The 18327-nt window shown below is 33.0% G+C and overlaps 3 protein-coding genes across 5 annotated transcripts in view; 1 reads left to right on the top strand and 2 right to left on the bottom strand.

The window, feature by feature from the left end:
* The window catches only part of Syt7 (Synaptotagmin 7), a 59763-nt gene extending 52505 nt beyond the window's left edge, over positions 1-7258 (bottom strand). For all 3 annotated transcript variants that reach the window (XM_080160737.1, XM_080160738.1, XM_080160740.1), the window contains exons 1-3: positions 7138-7258; positions 958-1048; positions 443-546 (exon numbers count right to left, since the gene is read on the bottom strand). In XM_080160737.1, coding sequence (XP_080016863.1) covers positions 443-546; positions 958-1048 — 195 coding nt within the window. In that variant the 5' untranslated portion in view covers positions 7138-7258. The remainder of the gene's footprint in view (positions 1-442; positions 547-957; positions 1049-7137) is intronic.
* Hel25E (ATP-dependent RNA helicase 25E) overlaps positions 1-18327 on the top strand; it is a 356959-nt gene that overhangs the window by 154792 nt on the left and 183840 nt on the right. The gene's annotated exons all lie outside the window — the stretch shown is intronic.
* LOC145318959 (uncharacterized) lies at positions 14378-17667 on the bottom strand. The gene is made up of 2 exons (XM_080160731.1): positions 17179-17667; positions 14378-16193 (listed from the first exon to the last, which is right to left on the bottom strand). Exons 1-2 carry the CDS (start codon positions 17611-17613, stop codon positions 15081-15083), a joined length of 1548 nt encoding a protein of 515 aa, XP_080016857.1. The 5' UTR covers positions 17614-17667; the 3' UTR covers positions 14378-15080.

Below are 18327 nucleotides of genomic sequence, written 5' to 3'. Positions count from 1 at the left end.
AAGTCCCCAAAGTTGGTAAGCCAACGAATAAGAAAATTTTATTATAAAACTTTGGGAACTAGTGTTATAATATCCCATCCCTCGAATTCTACTTCACCAAGAGTACATTGTGACGAGAAAAATATTTTGTTCTTTATTATGTATAGAAAGTAATTATTATTTTCTTTATTACTTTGAATATAAATCGAATAATTATGCTTTTTGATTATAGCTAGAACGATTATTTCTGTGATATTTATATTTATATATAAATTTTAGTAAAATGTAAGATAAATTTGTGCTCTCGCCTAAGATTATTACATAATTCTGCCTTTGGTAGATTAAAATCATTTTTGAGAAATAGTCATTCTGTTATTAAATTTCCCATTGCATTTGCTTTTTACCTTAAATTGATTATAATATTTATGTTGATTCATGGGGGGAAGGGAGGTAATTGACTTACCTTTCCATTCGCCTGGGGCCTCCTTCTCTCGCCAGGGAGGGGTGGTGGAGGTGGTTCCTCTCCCCATATACAAGAACAGGGGTTTAATAACATCTCATCTAGTCCTGAATAAATAAATTACATTAAATATTTTGTTGTTTGTGTGACTTCATTATTTTCAAAGATGCTAAATTTTTTTTACAAAATATCTCCCCTCTACCTTTGTAAATTATTATGTGTTATAATCTTAAAAGTCCTAAGTAACACTGAAGTATCAATGAATCTCTTAATCAATAAAATATGTAGCTTTACAAAGTGTCTCGAAAAATCAGCCATGTGATGTCATAAAAATGTGGATGAGAGGAAAAGTGGTAAAGAAAAACCTCATTTCTATGACGTCACATGGCTGATTTTTTTATATACTTTGTAAAGCTACATGAAATATACAAAAAAGAATAACTTTAATGTCAATAATGCGTAAGGAATTTTCATTTCTATCCATGCAATTTCCTGCAGTCGATTTCAATAATTTTTACCTGTGGATTCTAGCCAGCCAGAAAAAGTGGATGAATTTGATATTGTGTTGGTACCCCCAGGTAATCCACGTACTATCTTAGTACCAGGCATCTAGATAGATAGGTAGATACATATAGATCTACATGGCTATATAAATAACTTATATGTAATATACAAGTTTTTTGGTAAAATGGCCAAAAAATTACAGTGCTTTTAATATTTTTAATCGAGTTTTTACTCTATGGATAAAACGAATTTTACCGCCAGTCTGTTCGTTAAACTTTTCTTCATAATATAAATCTTATAGGGTTTTGTATTTTTTTTGTTTTTTTTTAGGAATTTTATATAATTACTAGAAACTGTGCCCCTAGTATCCAGGGGCTTTATTGCGAAGGGTTATGGAAGGGCAGAAAAATAGCCTAAAACCATACCCAGACTTTTTTATTTAAATAAAATAGCCTAAATCCATTGCAACGACCTATAAGAAGTTTCAATGTAAAGGAGAACCATATCGGTTTAGAAGTTCAGCTACAGTCAAAAAACGTTTACTACTTTATATAATAGGATACTATATTTTGTATGTTTTTGCCAATTGTTTGTGTACACCAAAGATTTGTACACTCTAGGTTAAAAAAAACTTATAAGGAGGACAACTTTTGATAATATTATATTCATATTCATTCATAATAAAATTAGTCCAAATAAGATCGGAATACAAAGTGGTTCCATGATTGTAAAACGAACCTCACGCCAAGCTACAATTAAATCAAGACAAAAGTAAGTGCCGAGCTCAGGGACCTATGTATTGTGAAATTAGACATGAAACCATAATGATTCCAGGTAAACCCAAAATATTTCAGTGGGATCTTTTTGAGAAAATTAGATTTAAAAATTTCAAGTTCGATTTTCACCCCCTAGGAGTTGCCGCATAATCTTGGCAAGAAAAGCAAAGATTATTTATTTAAATTTTTAAACAACTTTGCTTTAATAAAGTTTTTCATAAAACCACTCCTGAAGGGAGTTAATTAATTTCATCATTTTTATCAGTTGCTTTGCTAAGGTCACGGAAATTCAGCCTTAAATATAAAAGACTTCATAAAAGCAAAGTTGTTTAAAATTTTAAATAATAATCTTTGCTTTTCTTGCCATGATTATGCGGCAACTCCTAGGGGGTGAAAATTGAATTTGAAATTTTCAAATCTAATTTTCTCTGAAAGACCCCGCTGAAATATTTTGGTTTTACCTGGAATAATCATGGTTTTATGTCTAATTTCACCATATATAGGTCCAAGAGCTCGGCACTTACTTATGTCTTGATTCAATTGCAGCCTGGCGTGACCTGCATATTATTATTTGTATAGGCTAAACAAATCTAATATTACCTAGGATGACAACATACACAAAGACTTTTAGTTTAAGACACACTAATCATATGTGCTATAGATTGTTTCTTTTAACGTCTCCTTATTTTTATCAAAACTAGTTCCCGCTATTTAAAATGTGTGTACTTGTCTTGTATTCTGCATTCATATTTCTCAGAGACAGAGGGGCATTGAGCTATTTATACATTATTCCCCAAGGTTTTATTATAACATTTTCTTATTCTTTATTTTAACAACATGGGGACTTTTTATCAAACTGTGATTGGTATGTTCATTAAGTTGAGTGTCCTAACGTTTTTACCACTTATTGTTATTGTAGTCTATTGTTTTGTGCATCTCTATTGGGGATGTACATTGTACATCAATTTATCGGCCATTGTCTTATCCTTTTAGATTCCTGGATATTTCTGCTGTTTGTTGATCATCCGGTGAAAGTTACCTAGTAGTCCAATAATGCAAAAGGTTAAAAAGTACAAAGTATTAATAACCACACTGAAATAAGTTGGATATTTAGTTTTACATCTTGGAAAATAAACTAGGGCTCGGCAGCGACGCCTCAGCCATTTATAATCCTCAAATTTAAACCCGATTGTGTGCATTAAAAATTGCGAAATCAGCTGAATTTTATAGTTTTAATATGACAATTTCAATGAATTTAAACGTTGCTGACCAATAGCTGCCAAGCCCTAATAAACCCTAAACAAATTTGTACAACCAACGGAAATCCCTCAATGAATATATACTGTACAAAATAGGATCCTAACTTTGCCTGTCATCGATCCTTCATTCGAAATTGACAAACTCGCAGATTAATCAACGAAAAGTAAATAAATTCATCTCAAAACAGATAATATATGTACATATCAATAAGAAGCGAAGAACAGAAATATAAACAAAATCTTTTCAAAAATTATATCTGTAATAGAGCAGCTTACAATATTACACTAATCAATCATCCTCACAGAAAATTACGAAGTGAGAGCGTTTTTCTTTTCGAAGTAAAAAAGAATAGAAATAGGTAATTTGATAAAAATGTATCTTTCAGGCAAGCTTCATATAAGTGATAATTAAAGGATATTTCTACTTCTTTTCTCCTATACGCAATTAGGCAATAAGACTATAGTCATATACAGTCTTTTATTTGTTAACTTCATTAAATACCATTTAGTCGACATTTAAACCTTTAAAACATTAATCGGAAATGTTACTTTTTATACTCTTCCCTTTTTAAAAAGTTTATTCAGGAAAGTAGGTCTTTATTTCAAAACTAGATTTTAACAAGGATGACAACATCCATAAAAGCGAAGCTCTGAAACGGTAGGACAAACGAACATTAACACTTGTAAAGTGTCAGAACTGAAAAATGAGAACATAAATGTATAAATGTCGAATCAAAATTGTAAGTTAATTTGTTGAAAAACTGCTTAAAACAGGATAATGTTTAAGGACATACTTACATTTTTAGGACTTGATTATAGAGTTGCTTCGCTTATGATATTGTTCTTTGTTGTCTCAGGAATTAATATACCAAAAATCAGATCAAACGGATAAATAGTTCACATAAAAATTTGTTGTTTAAAAAGTAGAAAAATCAACATGTTTAAAATGGACGTACGGACATTCTGGTAATGATTATAGATTTGCTACGCTTTCTATATCGTACCTAACTACTACAGGAATCACCATGCAAAGTTTAAAATCGATAGGACAATTTTAACATGCCTAAATTAACGAATAAAAGCTATCTATCTCGGACGGACGGACGTACGGACGGACGTATGGACCGACCCTAATTATAGAAAAGCTTCGCTTTTAAAAATACAAGGAAGATAGTGTGAATTAGTTACAAGTCTCTATGAATAATTAAAAGTTTAGTTTTATATATTTAGGTTTCCGAGTAATAATCATAAATGTTGGACAATATCAGTGTCTGCTATTCAGCCAATTAATTCCATTTGAAATTGCCGAATATCAAATATTTTGTTGGCATATAGTTGGCGTAAAACTTGGTTTTTAATGTAGCCGAAGGGAATTGGGTAAGAAGGGGGAGAAATAAGGGAAGGGGGTTGTGGGGAAATATTAACTTAGAATTGTTTGTCAGAATCACATTCCTTTTTCCCTGGACAATATGTAAACAATTTTAAAAAGATTTGCAAATCTACATTTAAAAAGCTAATCTATAATACAAAGTAGAACGATGTCTGTCCGTCTGTCTGTCTGTCCGTCCCTTAAGATCTCTGTAACCACTGAACCGATCGGATTCTACTCTTCAGGGTATATACCTACTGGTCCTGTGGTGGTTTTAGGCTATTTTCTGGGGGGGGGGGATGGGACATCCCAAACCCCCCTAAACAAAAAATCCCCCCCCCCATTTTTTTTTTTGCTAAAGATTTCCTTGGTCCTCTTACGAATTTTTTTTTATCACCTCTTGGGGCATAGTAGTTCTTTATAAAGTAGATAGCTACTGAATTAGTCAGTCTTTGAACACATAGAATTTACAGGTTTATTTTTGCTTGAATAAAATAAGAAAATAAACATGCTCTTTGTGAACAATCAAACGGCCTGGCGCATTCTAATCTTAAATGTAGTTTAGAGGAAATTACAAAGATTATCGTAATAAAATAATTAAATATTGAAATTTAAAAAAAGTGTCATTTTAACTAAAAATGATAATTGGAAGGATTCTTGGTTCTTTTGAATGAACACCCTTTTGTCAAAGCTCTTGTGCGGTGTGTCCTAATTTCCTCATAAAAATCAATAACGCAATTTGATAATTGGAAATTTTTTTTAAAAGCTCTTAAGTGGTGTGTTATATTTACCGCATAAATATCACCAACGCCATTTAACATTACAGCCTATATACGAGAAGAGCTTAGAATATTATATTGTCAAAACATTAGTATCAATATTGTGCTTGAAAGCTAATATTAATTGGTCAAAAATTATATCAATACTATTGTAATTTGGTGTTTATGGTTTCTCTTGTTGTTTGGACTTTAATGAATCCATAATTTTTTTTAATGCGTAATTGATGGTACATCCTCTTATATATCCTTAATAAAAAAACAACTTGTTTTCAGATTTTCTATTAATCTCATCTTCCCACACACTCACACACACACACACACACACACACTCACACACACATTAACATAGACAAAAATTCTGCTATTTAAATCATGTAACAATTGTGCAGAACAGACAAAAAAGTGTTTGAATATTTAAGCCACTGAAAAAAAGTGTAAATTTTCAGAGGCCTGAAAGTAGCGGGTAAAAAAAAACTAACAATGGCTATATCATATTCATCAGTAGCAAATCAACAACAAGCTAAAGAGCTTTGTTGATCGTAACCAAACTTTTTTAAAAACGTATCTACGCTAGTTTAGGTTAAGTAAGCAGCATTGTTATTTCCCCGCAGGGAAGAGACTGATACGAAATTTTATCACCAATTGAATTTAAATTTGTAGCAGGTTGGCAATATATAGAATACTTCGTGATATAATCATATAATGACAATAATATCAATAATAAACTCCAACGTTACCAGCTTATAATGTAAATTCCCTGAATTCTAAATTTTGTTTGTTGTGTTAATACAACAAACAATTGTGCTTTATAAACAAAGCAAAATACAACCATTAAAATAATCTAAATAATTTAAAATTCTTGAATATTTATTACTGCCCTTGCAAATCTCTTTCTATCTATCTAAAATAACAAATAAATGCATTTTGGGGGCTTTGGTTTACCATTTATGAAAAAAAGACAAAGCTTTTCTATAATTGATTGTGTCCGGTCTATTGTGATTTATAGACTGCAATCCACATGTAAAAGTAACAGGGTCGTTTATCTGTATGTCTGTCTGTCTGTACGGAAGGATCTTGCTAACCCCTGAACCGATATGGTTCTCCTCTTCTTATAGGTCATAGGTAGGTTAATAACTAACAAGATAAATTGCCCCTAAAAAAATCCCCCCCTCCCCCTGATTATTTTACTTTTTCTTTTAAATTAAGGATGGACTGTAAAGGCATCTAGGAGCGTATCCGCTAGAATTAAACTTAAGGAAATTGATAGTCTTATACCAAATGTATGAATGTATACTATAAAGTATATAAGAACGTGGTTTTATTGTAATTTTTAAATCCAGTGATCTCAAATAATTAGCAATAAAAAAATGCGATGGAAAGTGAAAAATATTAATGAATGTTGTTTTTATGTTTGGCACAGTATTTGGAAGGTCTTTCTTTTTAAATTTATCATCACAAATTGACATCTCTGATTTTTAAGATTCGTTGTTATACATGTTGTCATCCTTGTTTTATAATCTCTTCTTACCAATTAAAAAATAACCAATACTTTGACATAGAAAAGAAAAATATTTTTCTGACGTACGATATCTAAGTTAAGAATTAAGACAGAAAATTTTATGAATTTAACCTAATGAGCTTAATTTGATAGCATTCTTTATGCTATTTCTTATGACTTCTGCATGCAATTTATTTATAAAAATATAGTTTCATCAAATCTATGACTTTAATAAAGTATTTGATAACTGTTTAATTATGTTTGTTTCTCTTAAAGCAAATCATTATGTGTATTTTTTTTATTTATAAACCTTGTTTAGTGTTTAGAACTATAAGCTTTATAACGTATAATAACCAAACAAATATGCTGTTATGTTTAATCAAAAGCACTATTCTTTTTATAAATCTTTGTTTAAATCTACATTTTACTAAAAAAGTCAAGTTAGGATGTAATCCTTAAATTTTTATATGATTTTGTTAAGGTCACTAATAATTCTAAAAATCATCATAATACCTTTAATTTTTAATCAATCTGGGACAAATAACAATTTTTGTTTGTTACCCCTTATAAATCAACAGTATAACTAAGTAAAAGATCTTTTCATAAAAACTTCTCTCACATATGTACACATACATACATTCTCTTACTTATTTCTTATACACCAAAATTGAGAGAGAGGGAGCGAAAAAGATCGAAAATTTTTAGAGATAGCAAGAGAGGGAGGGAGAGAGATAGAGAATAAAATAAGTATAAGATAGAGTATCGTTATTTCAAATAGGTTGCCAACAAATTTATATGATAATAAGATTTGACTCGCAAAAGTCCCTAAAAACGCCTCGTTCAATTATGTAATCAAGCTGAAGCTAAAGATTTCAGAAATTGCTGTACCGAATTGGTTCTACTTTTCAAGAAAACTTTGTGGTTGTAAGCTATTTTCTTCCCCCCCCCCCCCCCCACAGACATTTCCTAGAGTCTAGAGACGAAGCAGCTATTAGTCTTGAAACCTATAGTATGTCAATAAGATTCTAGGGTAACTTGTTTTCCTGAGACAAGAAGCTCAACATCTTTGGTTTGAATCTTGAAATTTTTTTGATCTTTTTCTCACTCTCTCTCTCTCTTATTTTTTGTGTATATGAAATAAGTAGGAACTTGTATGTATGTTTTCTTTATGCCTAATCCATGTGGGGTCCTACCTGTGATATTCTAACCCTGTAGGACTAACATGTAACCAACTTAACCTAGCCTAACCTTCGAAAACATCTAATATACTTACTTTCTCAAAATAACCCACAACCATTACCTTGAAAGTAATGGAGGGGTTTGTGTTTTGTGCCTTTCCCATCTTTAAGGATACTGCCCAATTAATTCCATTAATACTTCATATCCATAGATTTAAAAGATGTAACGAAGCAAACACAGGCATAAGTGTAAAACATTGTACTGTATGTATCCATAGTGGGGATGTTTTTTACAATGTTCTGATTTTTAAAACCCATTTCCCCATGTGTTCATATGTTTGTGTGACAGAAACTTTTTAAAGGAAAGGTAATTTTAGGGTAAACAATAGATGTAAGAAATGTTACTTTTTTTAGGTATGTTGTCATTCTTATAATCAGATGACCACTTTCCCAAATTTGGTCTCTTTTTTCCAACGTTTGGCAACTTGGAACTTGACAAAAAGGCGCAACAGGCGTCAGTCAGTGAGAATATAACTCAGCACAGAGAAAATAGATATATTTCGGAAACCTCTCATACAAATACCCTAACATCCACCCGCCCCCCCCCCCACACACACAAGCACAGCATCCCTTTCCCTTTCCTCTGGTATTCCCCCCCAACCAGTTGCTTTGCGATGCATTTATGTTTTCTCTCAGCGGAGATTAAGTTGCATATACGGAGAAGATAGAAGATTGTTTATCCGATAATTTTTATTCTCGATGGTTTAGGAGAATGGGAAAAGATGGAGAGGCAATTTTTAAAGTAGGAAATTAATAAAGTTAATATACTATATATCACAGGCGGATTAATTATGCTTGGTATTTACAATAATAATTATTTAAATTTTTAAAATCATAACCTATTTTATGAAGGAGTAAGCTATTTTTTCTCTGTAGCGAATGATCTCACTATCCGCTGAACCGACATGGTTCTCCTTTACAGTGAGGCTTCTTATTGGCACTAAAATGGTTTTGGGCTATTTTATTTTCATAAATAAGCCTGGATATGGTTTCAGTATATTTTGGTGCTCTTCTCTTCGAATATACGGCCCCTAGATGCTAGGGGTTCAGCCGCTAGTTATATCATATAAGTAGTTCTTTTTTTCAGAAGCTTGAGATTTTAATAACTTCTGAACTTATGAGTGCTTCTTTGAGAAGATTTATATAGGTCCTGATATGGTTGTTAGCTATTTATTTTATATATTTAAGTCTTGTGCTGGTTTCAGGCTATTTATGTCCTCTGTCTTACCTTAATGAAAACATAGCCCCTAGTTACTAGAGACGCAACCACTAGTTTTAATATAATCCGTTAGATTTTCAACCAACTGCAGCTAAGCTACAAGCCCGTGTAGGGTGTCTAATGAAATAGCCTAACTTTTTTGTGGGGTTAACCTAAACCAACTATATTAACCTTAATTAAACCTAACCTTACCTTTCCTTAATAATTCTACTATGTTTTTTTTGTGATATTGTTTTAAGCCCATGATTTTCAAACAAAAACATCTTTATTTTAGGGAAGATCTTGATTTACAAAACCTATTCTTTTATTTTACCAATACACCAGGGCTCTGGAGATAGGACGGTTGGCGAAAAACTATCAATCTCCCCTCCCCCTCCCCCCCTTAAATTAGTTGATGAATATCTGGGAAAAGAAGGGTTTATAGAAGGTTGTGTAATCAAAGGGTTGGTTGTCTGCAATTGATGGGATGTTATTGCCTTGGGACCTACTACAATGGTCTGGTTCTCCATTCTTATTTATTTGGGTAACATTTGTCTGAAAGTCCTAACATCCCTTGCCCTTGTTAAAATGAAAATTGTTATGTTAATTTTCAGAAGTCTGAACTATACTATGTGGAAATATAGTAGAAATAGTAGAATTAGGCTCATAAAATAACGAACTATTGTAAATACTAAAGTAGCTAGATTATTAGGTCATAACTCTGACAAAAAGTTGCAGAGAAAAATATACAAATTGATGTGTATCTAAATGAATGCATGTTAATCATAAATCAAATATTATTTTGATAGATAGAAATTTAAATCTTAATTTTGGGGCTTGTAAAGACGTAACTATGTTAGCATCCTAAGGACAGCATCTGCTTGTCCTCAGGAAGGTGATAGGTTCGAATCTTGGATTGACACTACCTCAAAACTAAAGACGTCAAAAATGGTTCCTACTGCTGCTATGTCAGGTGCGAGACATAAATAGTCAGAGTAGTGGGAATGCTTTGACCCAAAAAGGCGCAATTCATTACCATGCACAGTTAAGACAAAGGTCGTTCAATCAAAGGGTTGGTTGTCCATAGGGAAAATGGACGCTTTACACCGTCATTAAGACGCAGAGTATGTTTTAAGGTGCGTGGAGAGGTCTAGAACCCAAAGCGACACCAATAATTTTTTAAAAAATTGAAAAGTAAAAGAAAAAATCCTAATTGTGCAGTAGCTGAGCTATAAAAATTGTAAGGCTTTTAAGTTGCGTAGTCCGTCCGTCCGTCTGGAATGGAAAAAACGTAAATTTCTTGGCTGCTATTCAAGATGGACGACGAAAATTTTCATGGTGGGATACCCTGTACCAATTAACATTCTGTATATAATTTACTTGGTCCGTAGATTCGTCGGTCATGATTCAAAAAGCATTATTTAATTTAGGATTCTTTACGGTCTAAAAAAATATATTTTAATAACACTGAACATCTGCTCTTTGTCCGTTTTTGGTGCTTCGCTTTTGTCAGCCTTGCTTTTTTTGGCTATTTTTTGTTTTCTACATTTTGTAAGAACATTTATGAAACTCCTCTGTAGAGAATTGGACAATTTTGTACGAAATTGTAACTTTTACTGCTAAAATTATTCTTTTAATACAGGAATATTGGGTTAGAGATAATTATATTTTATAATTTATAATCATTATTACAAATTATCGTATTATATAATGAATTACGGGTTTTGGGTTAAAAGCTTAAGCTCTCAATAACTATTGAACTAATTCGGTTCTCTATTTTAAATAAGCTACACAATCCTAGGTCCTGCGATGGTTCTAGGCTATTTCGTTTTAGATTTAAGTCTTTATTTTCAGCTTTTTTTCTAGCCTCTTTGAATACAGAGCCCCTTGGATGCTTAAAGCGCATCCGCTAGTAGATATAATAGCAGCTAAACTCCAAGAGGAAGGTATATAGGAGCACTTGCAGATTAACCCATAACCTTGTTAAAAGCGAAGCTTTTCTATAATTAGGGTCGGTCCGTACGTCCGTCCGAGATAGTTAGCTTTTATTCGTTAATTTAAGCATGTTAGAATTGTCCTATCGATTTAAAAATTTGCGTGGTGATTCCTGTAGTAGTTAGGTACGATTTAGTAAGCGTAGCAACTCTATAATCGTTACCAGAATGTCCGTACGTCCATTTTAAACATGTTGATTTTTTTACATTTTTAATAACAATTTTTTATGTGATAAAATCATCAGATTGACCTGATTTTTTGATTACTGATTCCTATTACAATAAGGTACAATATTATGAGCGAAGCATCTCTATAATCAAGTATTAGAAATGTCAGTATGTCCTTAAACAGAATTCTGTATTTAAGAAGATTTGCAAAAAAAATTACGTATAATTTTGTCAAACCTTATATTTTCATATTTTGTATATTCAGTTATGACACTCAATAAAAGTTAATGTTCGTCTGTCATATCGTTTCAGAGCTTCGCTTTTATGGATGTTGTCATCCTTGTTTAAACAGAAAACTACTTTATTTTAAGTGGGTTAGGGTTCTAGGGTTGATTGGAAGGGTGGAGCCATTCTATACTACCAATATACATATGTTGTTAAACCTTTATGCATTATTCCTGGTTCTTAAGGGAGAATACTATTTCAATTTTGAGTGTCTTGTTTTTTTTTCATATAAGAATAGAGTACGAACTAATTTTAAAGTTTTTGTCGTTGTCCTTATACTGCATTGTTAGGCGTGTGATACAAATATTAAGGTTTGAAGAAATATCTTAACTAAAAAAAAACAGTCATAGTAAAAACTTAGAGACAAAGAGTGTGAACTAATAGTTATTTCTTTCATCGTATTATAAACCGCTTTTCGCGGATATAGAATGTACAATTATAAGATGAAAACCAGTTTTTTAACCCCGAGGTGCCGAAGGCACGGGCTAAAAAACTGGTTTTAATCTTATGATTGTACATTTTAATATTCTTAGAAAGCTGGATATAATACGATGCTAGACATAGTTTTTTCGTATGGATGAGAACCGGTTCCTATCCACCGGATTCGAATGAATACGAGAAAAAATATTATTTTATAGTTGATCAAAATGATTCAATTCAAATTTTGATAAACCTAAAAAATCAAAGGTATCTACTAAATAGGTTGTTTATATAGGGCCCACATTAATTTTTAAAAATTAAATAAAATAAAATTAACTATTGTAATAAAAGTGTACAATAAAAAAAAACAATTTACATATTAGAAGAATAAAATTTCCATTTTAGTGATAAACTGTATTAATTTATAAATATTCTAATAATTACCCCATAAATGAGAAGCTGTTGTCTATGACACACTAAAGTCAGGTCCAACAACCAAGGATAATAAGAGGAGCGAAATCTCTACTTTTCTGTCCAAACACCCATTTAGCAACTAACTTTTTTACTTTTTAATTGTACGACCTTTGCCAGGAAGCCTGTTTTGGGCTATGGCATTCCCCCTATTCTAATTAATAATGTCACGCACCTGACAAACCAGCAGTAGAAACTAATTTAAATGTCTTCTGTTATGACGCGGTGTTAGGCCGAGATTCGAATGTATCAACTCCCCGAGACGACAAGAGGATGCGCTACATTTTGAGCCACGGTCGTGGGTTTAACAGACCATGTAAGTTGTATGCTTATAACATAAAGATATAGGGGAATAATCACAAAAAATCACGGACAGATTTTTAAATTATAAAGAAACTTTGCTACTTTTAAGTATTAATTGAATTATATTGATATTTTCAATAAAGGTTTAGTGATTTTCTTCATTTTTGAAGTTATTCGTTTTGATGATAAGTATAAATATGATAGAAAGATTCTTTTCTAAAACAACTAACATGATTTTCTTATCGTTTTTTCTCAAAGTACCTTGCTGTGCAACGAAACCCCCACTCTCCATTATTTGGATACAAAGTTTAACAAGGATGACAACATCCATAAAAGCGAAGCTCTGAAATGTTTAAACAAAAGGATATTAACACTTGTATAGTGTCAGAACTGAATAATCAGGAAATAAATAAATAAGAGACAAAGCATATTGGGAGTAAATTTGTTGAAAAACTGCTTGATACAGGATAATGTTTATGGACATACTTACATTTTAGGACTTGATTATAGAGTTGCTTTGCTTGTAATATTGTACTTTGTTGTCCCAGAAATCAGTATACCAAAAATCAGAACAATCGGATAATCATATCACATAAAATTTTGTTGTTAAAAAAGTAAAAAATCAGCATGTTAAAAATGGACGTATGGATATTCTGGTAAATATTATAGAGTTGCTGCGCTTTCTAAATCGTACCTAACTACTACAAGAATCACCATGCAAAGTTTGAAATCGATAGGACAATTCTAACATGCCTAAATTAACAAAAAAAAAGCTATCTGTCTCGGACGGAAGGACGTACGGACGGACTAATTATAGAAAAGCTTCGTTTTTAAAAAGAAGGGGTGGTATTTTTTCATTATTTTGTTAATTTGATTTACGTTAGGTTGGGTTATATTGAGGTAGCCTCGCAGGGTTAGGTTGGGTTATATTGAGGTAGCCTCGCAGGGTTAGGTTGGGTCATATTGAGGTAGCCTCGCAGGGTTAGGGCAATCATCGCATGGGGAAAATCCCCTCCTCATTAACAGAAATAGGAGGGGGGTACTTCAGTGATCGAAATGTCCTTTTAAGGAAAAAGCCATTTATAGTTGCGGCTTCGAATTGCATCAAAAGCATCGCTGAGGTTAGCTACAAGTGGTTAATGATATAGTATTTACATTATGGTTGCCTTAAATAAGCATTGCTACTGTATGTGTCTGATTCTGCGGCTGCCAAGCTATGATTTTCGTTCTGTGTCGGACAATCCCTCTGCAATAAAATAATTTAAATGCCTGTGAACTTGAATTCTCAAAAATTTTCAGTTTACACGAAGCACTAAAAAGATTAGCAGCAACAATATTTGGATGTTTTCATTGGAGGATTTTTTCTCAATGTTTTTCAGTTGGAAGATTTTTTTCCAATGTTTTCAAAACATTTAAAACATGGAAAAACTTAATCTTAATGGAAATCGGCTACGCGCTTGGCTACGTTTTTTACCCTAAGGTTTACATTGTCACTGTTTTTTGTTAGTAGTTGAAACATAACTTCAATTTATCAATTACGTATTGGGGGGTGATTATTTGTTGTAAGGTTTCGTGATTCTAATAAAAAATAAAAACTATATTCTGAAGATTTGTAGTGACAAACAAGAACAAACATTTGGATCGTAGCCTAGCTTTGCGAAGAAAGAATAAAAAAATAAACCCAAATTGTATTTCGTATATATACCTACAATAAATACAAGATACAAATTTAATTTTACAAAAATAACTACATGATAGATTATAATATAATGCACAAATATTGAGAGGGGTTTTTGAATAATATAGTAAACAATGAAGTAGATAATTATTTAACAGTTTGCATTTATAGATTATTATAATAAAGGTAGGTAGACAAATAAGCTTTTCTTTTTATAAAATGATACATTTTTATATTTCACAGGAAAAATATTAAATCATGTCTATTTGTTCATTTGTTATTAATTCCATTGCATTTTAAGTAATTAATTCTATAATAATAATTAGAATACTACATCCATATTTATATCTTATTGCAAAATAGAGTTTTTAAAAATAGGCAGTAGATAAATTTTTTTGTACAATTCATAGTTGTAAATTTTTTTAAGCTCCAAAAGTAAAAATGTATTTGATGCCCATGAATTTTAGAAAACTAGAATTTATATAAAAAACTAATTACTGTAATATGAAACACTAGAATTTTTTCACAACTGCTAAAATAAAATATTTACATTAACAAAAATACACACTGCTTGAATCTTTTGAAATACATAATTGTAGAATAAAAAAACCTTAAATGGTTAAACTAAAAATTATCAATTTATCAGAATGAACAATTTTAACTGTTTATACTTTAAGGTTTTTTATTTTAGGTTTAAAATTTTAATCTGCTTCAATAGCTTTTCCATTTTGTTTGACAGAATCATCTTCTTGAATTCCGCCAATAACTTCAATATCTTCATCTTCTGAGCTGAGAGCAGCTTGGTGATGACCATTGTCATGTGCCTCTGGCTCCGGTGATGACTTCAACAAATTCTTCAGCTCTGCTGCAGAGGTCACCTTTTTCTCTGGCTCTTCTTCCTTCTCCTCAACTTTTGGAGACTCTAGGAAGTCCTTTAATTTTTCAATAGATGTAACTTTTTCGTCATCATCATCATTATGGCCGTTTTCTAGCTTGACAGGTGCAGGTGATTCGGCTCTGATTGGCTCTGGGGACGCTGACCTTGCCGGGACTGGGGAATCTGCTTTTGCTGGTTCAGGGGAGTCGGCTCTTACTGGGGATTCTTCTTTCACGGGAACAGGACTGGTTTCCTTTTCTGGTGTATCCTCCTTCTCGCTGCCATCAGAAATGCCTCCAATAGTTTCTATTTCAGGTGAGGCCACTTTTACTGGTTCAGGGGTTTCTGCTCTTACTGGTGCTGGGGAATCTTCCTTAGATGGCTCTAGTGTTGCATCCTTAACTGGTTCAGGAGTGCTTGCTCTTACTTCAATAGGAGAATCGGCTCTTTCGGGTTCAGGGGTTGCGGCTTTGACTTCAATGGGAGAATCAGCTCTTTCAGGCTCAGGGGTTGCGGCTTTGATGGGTTCAGGCACAGGGGAATCTTCTTTCACAGGATCCTCAGAGATGCTTCCAATTGTTTCAACTTCTGGTGTGGCTTCTTTTAAAGGTTCAGGTGTTGCTTCCTTTACAGGTTCAGGAGTAGCAGCTCTTGGAGGTTCAGGAGTAGCGGATCTAACGAGCTCAGGAGTAGCGGATCTAACGGGCTCAAGAGTAACAGCCTTTGGTGGTTCAGGAGTAGCGGCTCTTACTGGCTCAGGAGTGGCGGCTTTTACTGGTTCAGGAGTGGCGGCTTTAACTGGTTCAGGTGTGGCAGCTCTAACAGGTTCAGGAGTGGCGACTTTGACAGGCTCAGGTGTGGCAGCTCTAACAGGTTCAGGAGTAGCGGCTTTAGCTGGCTCGCCAGAAATACTACCAACGGTCTCCACTGCGGGAACCTAAAAAAATATTCCATCAGATTCAATTTTAGGGAAGCTCCCAGGGTGGTTTTATGCTATATTATTTCCAAATATGGTATTTTTTTGCTCCCTATTACAGCACCCAGAAAACCTCGCACACCCCCCCCCCCCAAAAAAAAAAAAAATTGTCGTCTCGTACTAAGGTTTTATTTCTTTATTTTTTAAATACGGTACTTTTTTCACATTTTAACCACAAATTTGAGTTTAAAAAATTAGGAGGATAGTTACGCTCCACCCTCCCATTTGTATTTAGCCCCCCGGGTTAAATTTTTGAGGGTGGGATATAAAATGCCCTCAATAAATCAGTTACAAAACCTCACGATTGAATATAGAAAATTTAATATAAAAAACCTAAGGGGGGGGGGGGAGGTAACAAATTTAATGCGTTTTTCACGACTTATGCAAAAACGCCTGGACAAAACTATTACTTTGCTTAAAATAGTAAAAATCAACCAAGTGTAACAATTTACTAAGAAAAATCAAATAAATTAGATAAAAAAAAACCTTCAACTTTAAACTCGCAGGGCATTTTTCATTCATACATATGTATGTTAGTTTTAAGATATATAGCAACTTTATCTCTGAGGGAATCTTTTATAGGGGGGGGGCCGGGGGGGGGGTGAGAAAGGAATAATGTTTACCAACTACCTAGATTTTAGTTTTAAAAAGAAATTAAATCTTTTTTTTATGGGGATTGAAAAATTTTACCCTAGGGTGCAAAATTTTTTTGGGGTAATAAAGGTACACCTCACCAAAATAGACAATAAAAGAAAACTTTGTTTGACCCATAAAAAGCTTCCTTGTTTATATTTTTTATGATGGTTTTTTTGAATTTCAAAATTCAAAGCTCGTCAAACAAAATATAGAAAGTATGCATTGACAGTAGTAAATGATAGTTAGAGCAAGACCACAAAATACTAGTTTTTTTTTGTAGAGTATCAATGCCTGTGAAAAATATGCTTACTGGTTGTGCAGTGGTAGTGGCTGGCTCAGGTAGTTCTACTTCTTCTTCTTCAACTTTTTCATCAGCAACATCATCACTTACAGCTTGTGATTCACTTTCAACATCAATACTTTCAACTGTGGGCTCAGCAACAGCCACTGGCTCAGGAACCAGTTCTGGGACAGCTGCCACTGGCTCTAGAACAGCTGCTACTGGCTCCGGAGCTGCTACAACTGGCTCTGGGACAGCTGCCACTGGCTCCAGGACAGCTGCTACTGGCTCAGGTGCTGCAGGCTCTTCTACCGCTGCTGGTGGCTCAGAAACCGGTTCCGGCGCTGCTACAGCCTCTTTGGCAGGCTCTGAGACAGCACTAGCTGGCTGGGCAGGCTCCTCAGCTACGGGAGCTGGCAGCTCGGGCTTGCTGCCAGGAAAGAACATTGACAAGATATTCCCCATTTTGTGCTTTTTTCTTCTGAAATATAAGATTAAAACTTAATAAAAGATATAGTTAGTATCTTGAAATAAATGGATAAAATCCAAATTTCAATTATATTATATTATTGACTAAACTTATAATTAAGTTACCAAATCAAAATTAGACACTGCCCTTATAATAAAGACATGAACTAACTTGCAACCAAATCAAACTAAAGAGTAGTTGTAATTATAAAATTATATGATGCAGTTGCTCCTACGCAATAGTTTTTTTTAAACATTAAAAAAATACTCAAACAAGGACGATTTTGTAAATAGTAAGCAAATATTTAGAACCTAGACATATTGCAGCTAAAGCATCTCAAAGACAGACATTGCAACTTATACTAGAATAAGAAAAATAATTCAAACTTCATAGTTATCTCATGTATGGAGGGGGGGGGGGTGCACCATGAACGCATAAAAATTAAGTTCAAGAAATATAATATATAAAAAATCATTTTTAGGGAAGGTTTTTATATTGGCCCTTTTTCTTTAGGGGGGGGGGGGGATAAATCTGGCATGGGATAATCAATATCTTTGAGAAAATACAAACCAATTTTCATCCTATTTTTGTAGGTTTATAAGTATAATTCACTAATTCTTGAAATAAAGCTATTGTATTAGTTTGAAATTCAATTAACATTTAGATTCAATGAGTAAGGAATTATTTAGATAAATACTAAAATACAAGGA

Source organism: Acartia tonsa, chromosome 5 (assembly GCF_053477335.1).
Source record: "Acartia tonsa isolate MP-2025a chromosome 5, ASM5347733v1, whole genome shotgun sequence".
NCBI lineage: Eukaryota > Metazoa > Arthropoda > Copepoda > Calanoida > Acartiidae > Acartia > Acartia tonsa.
This window is presented reverse-complemented; position numbering and strand designations above follow the sequence as displayed.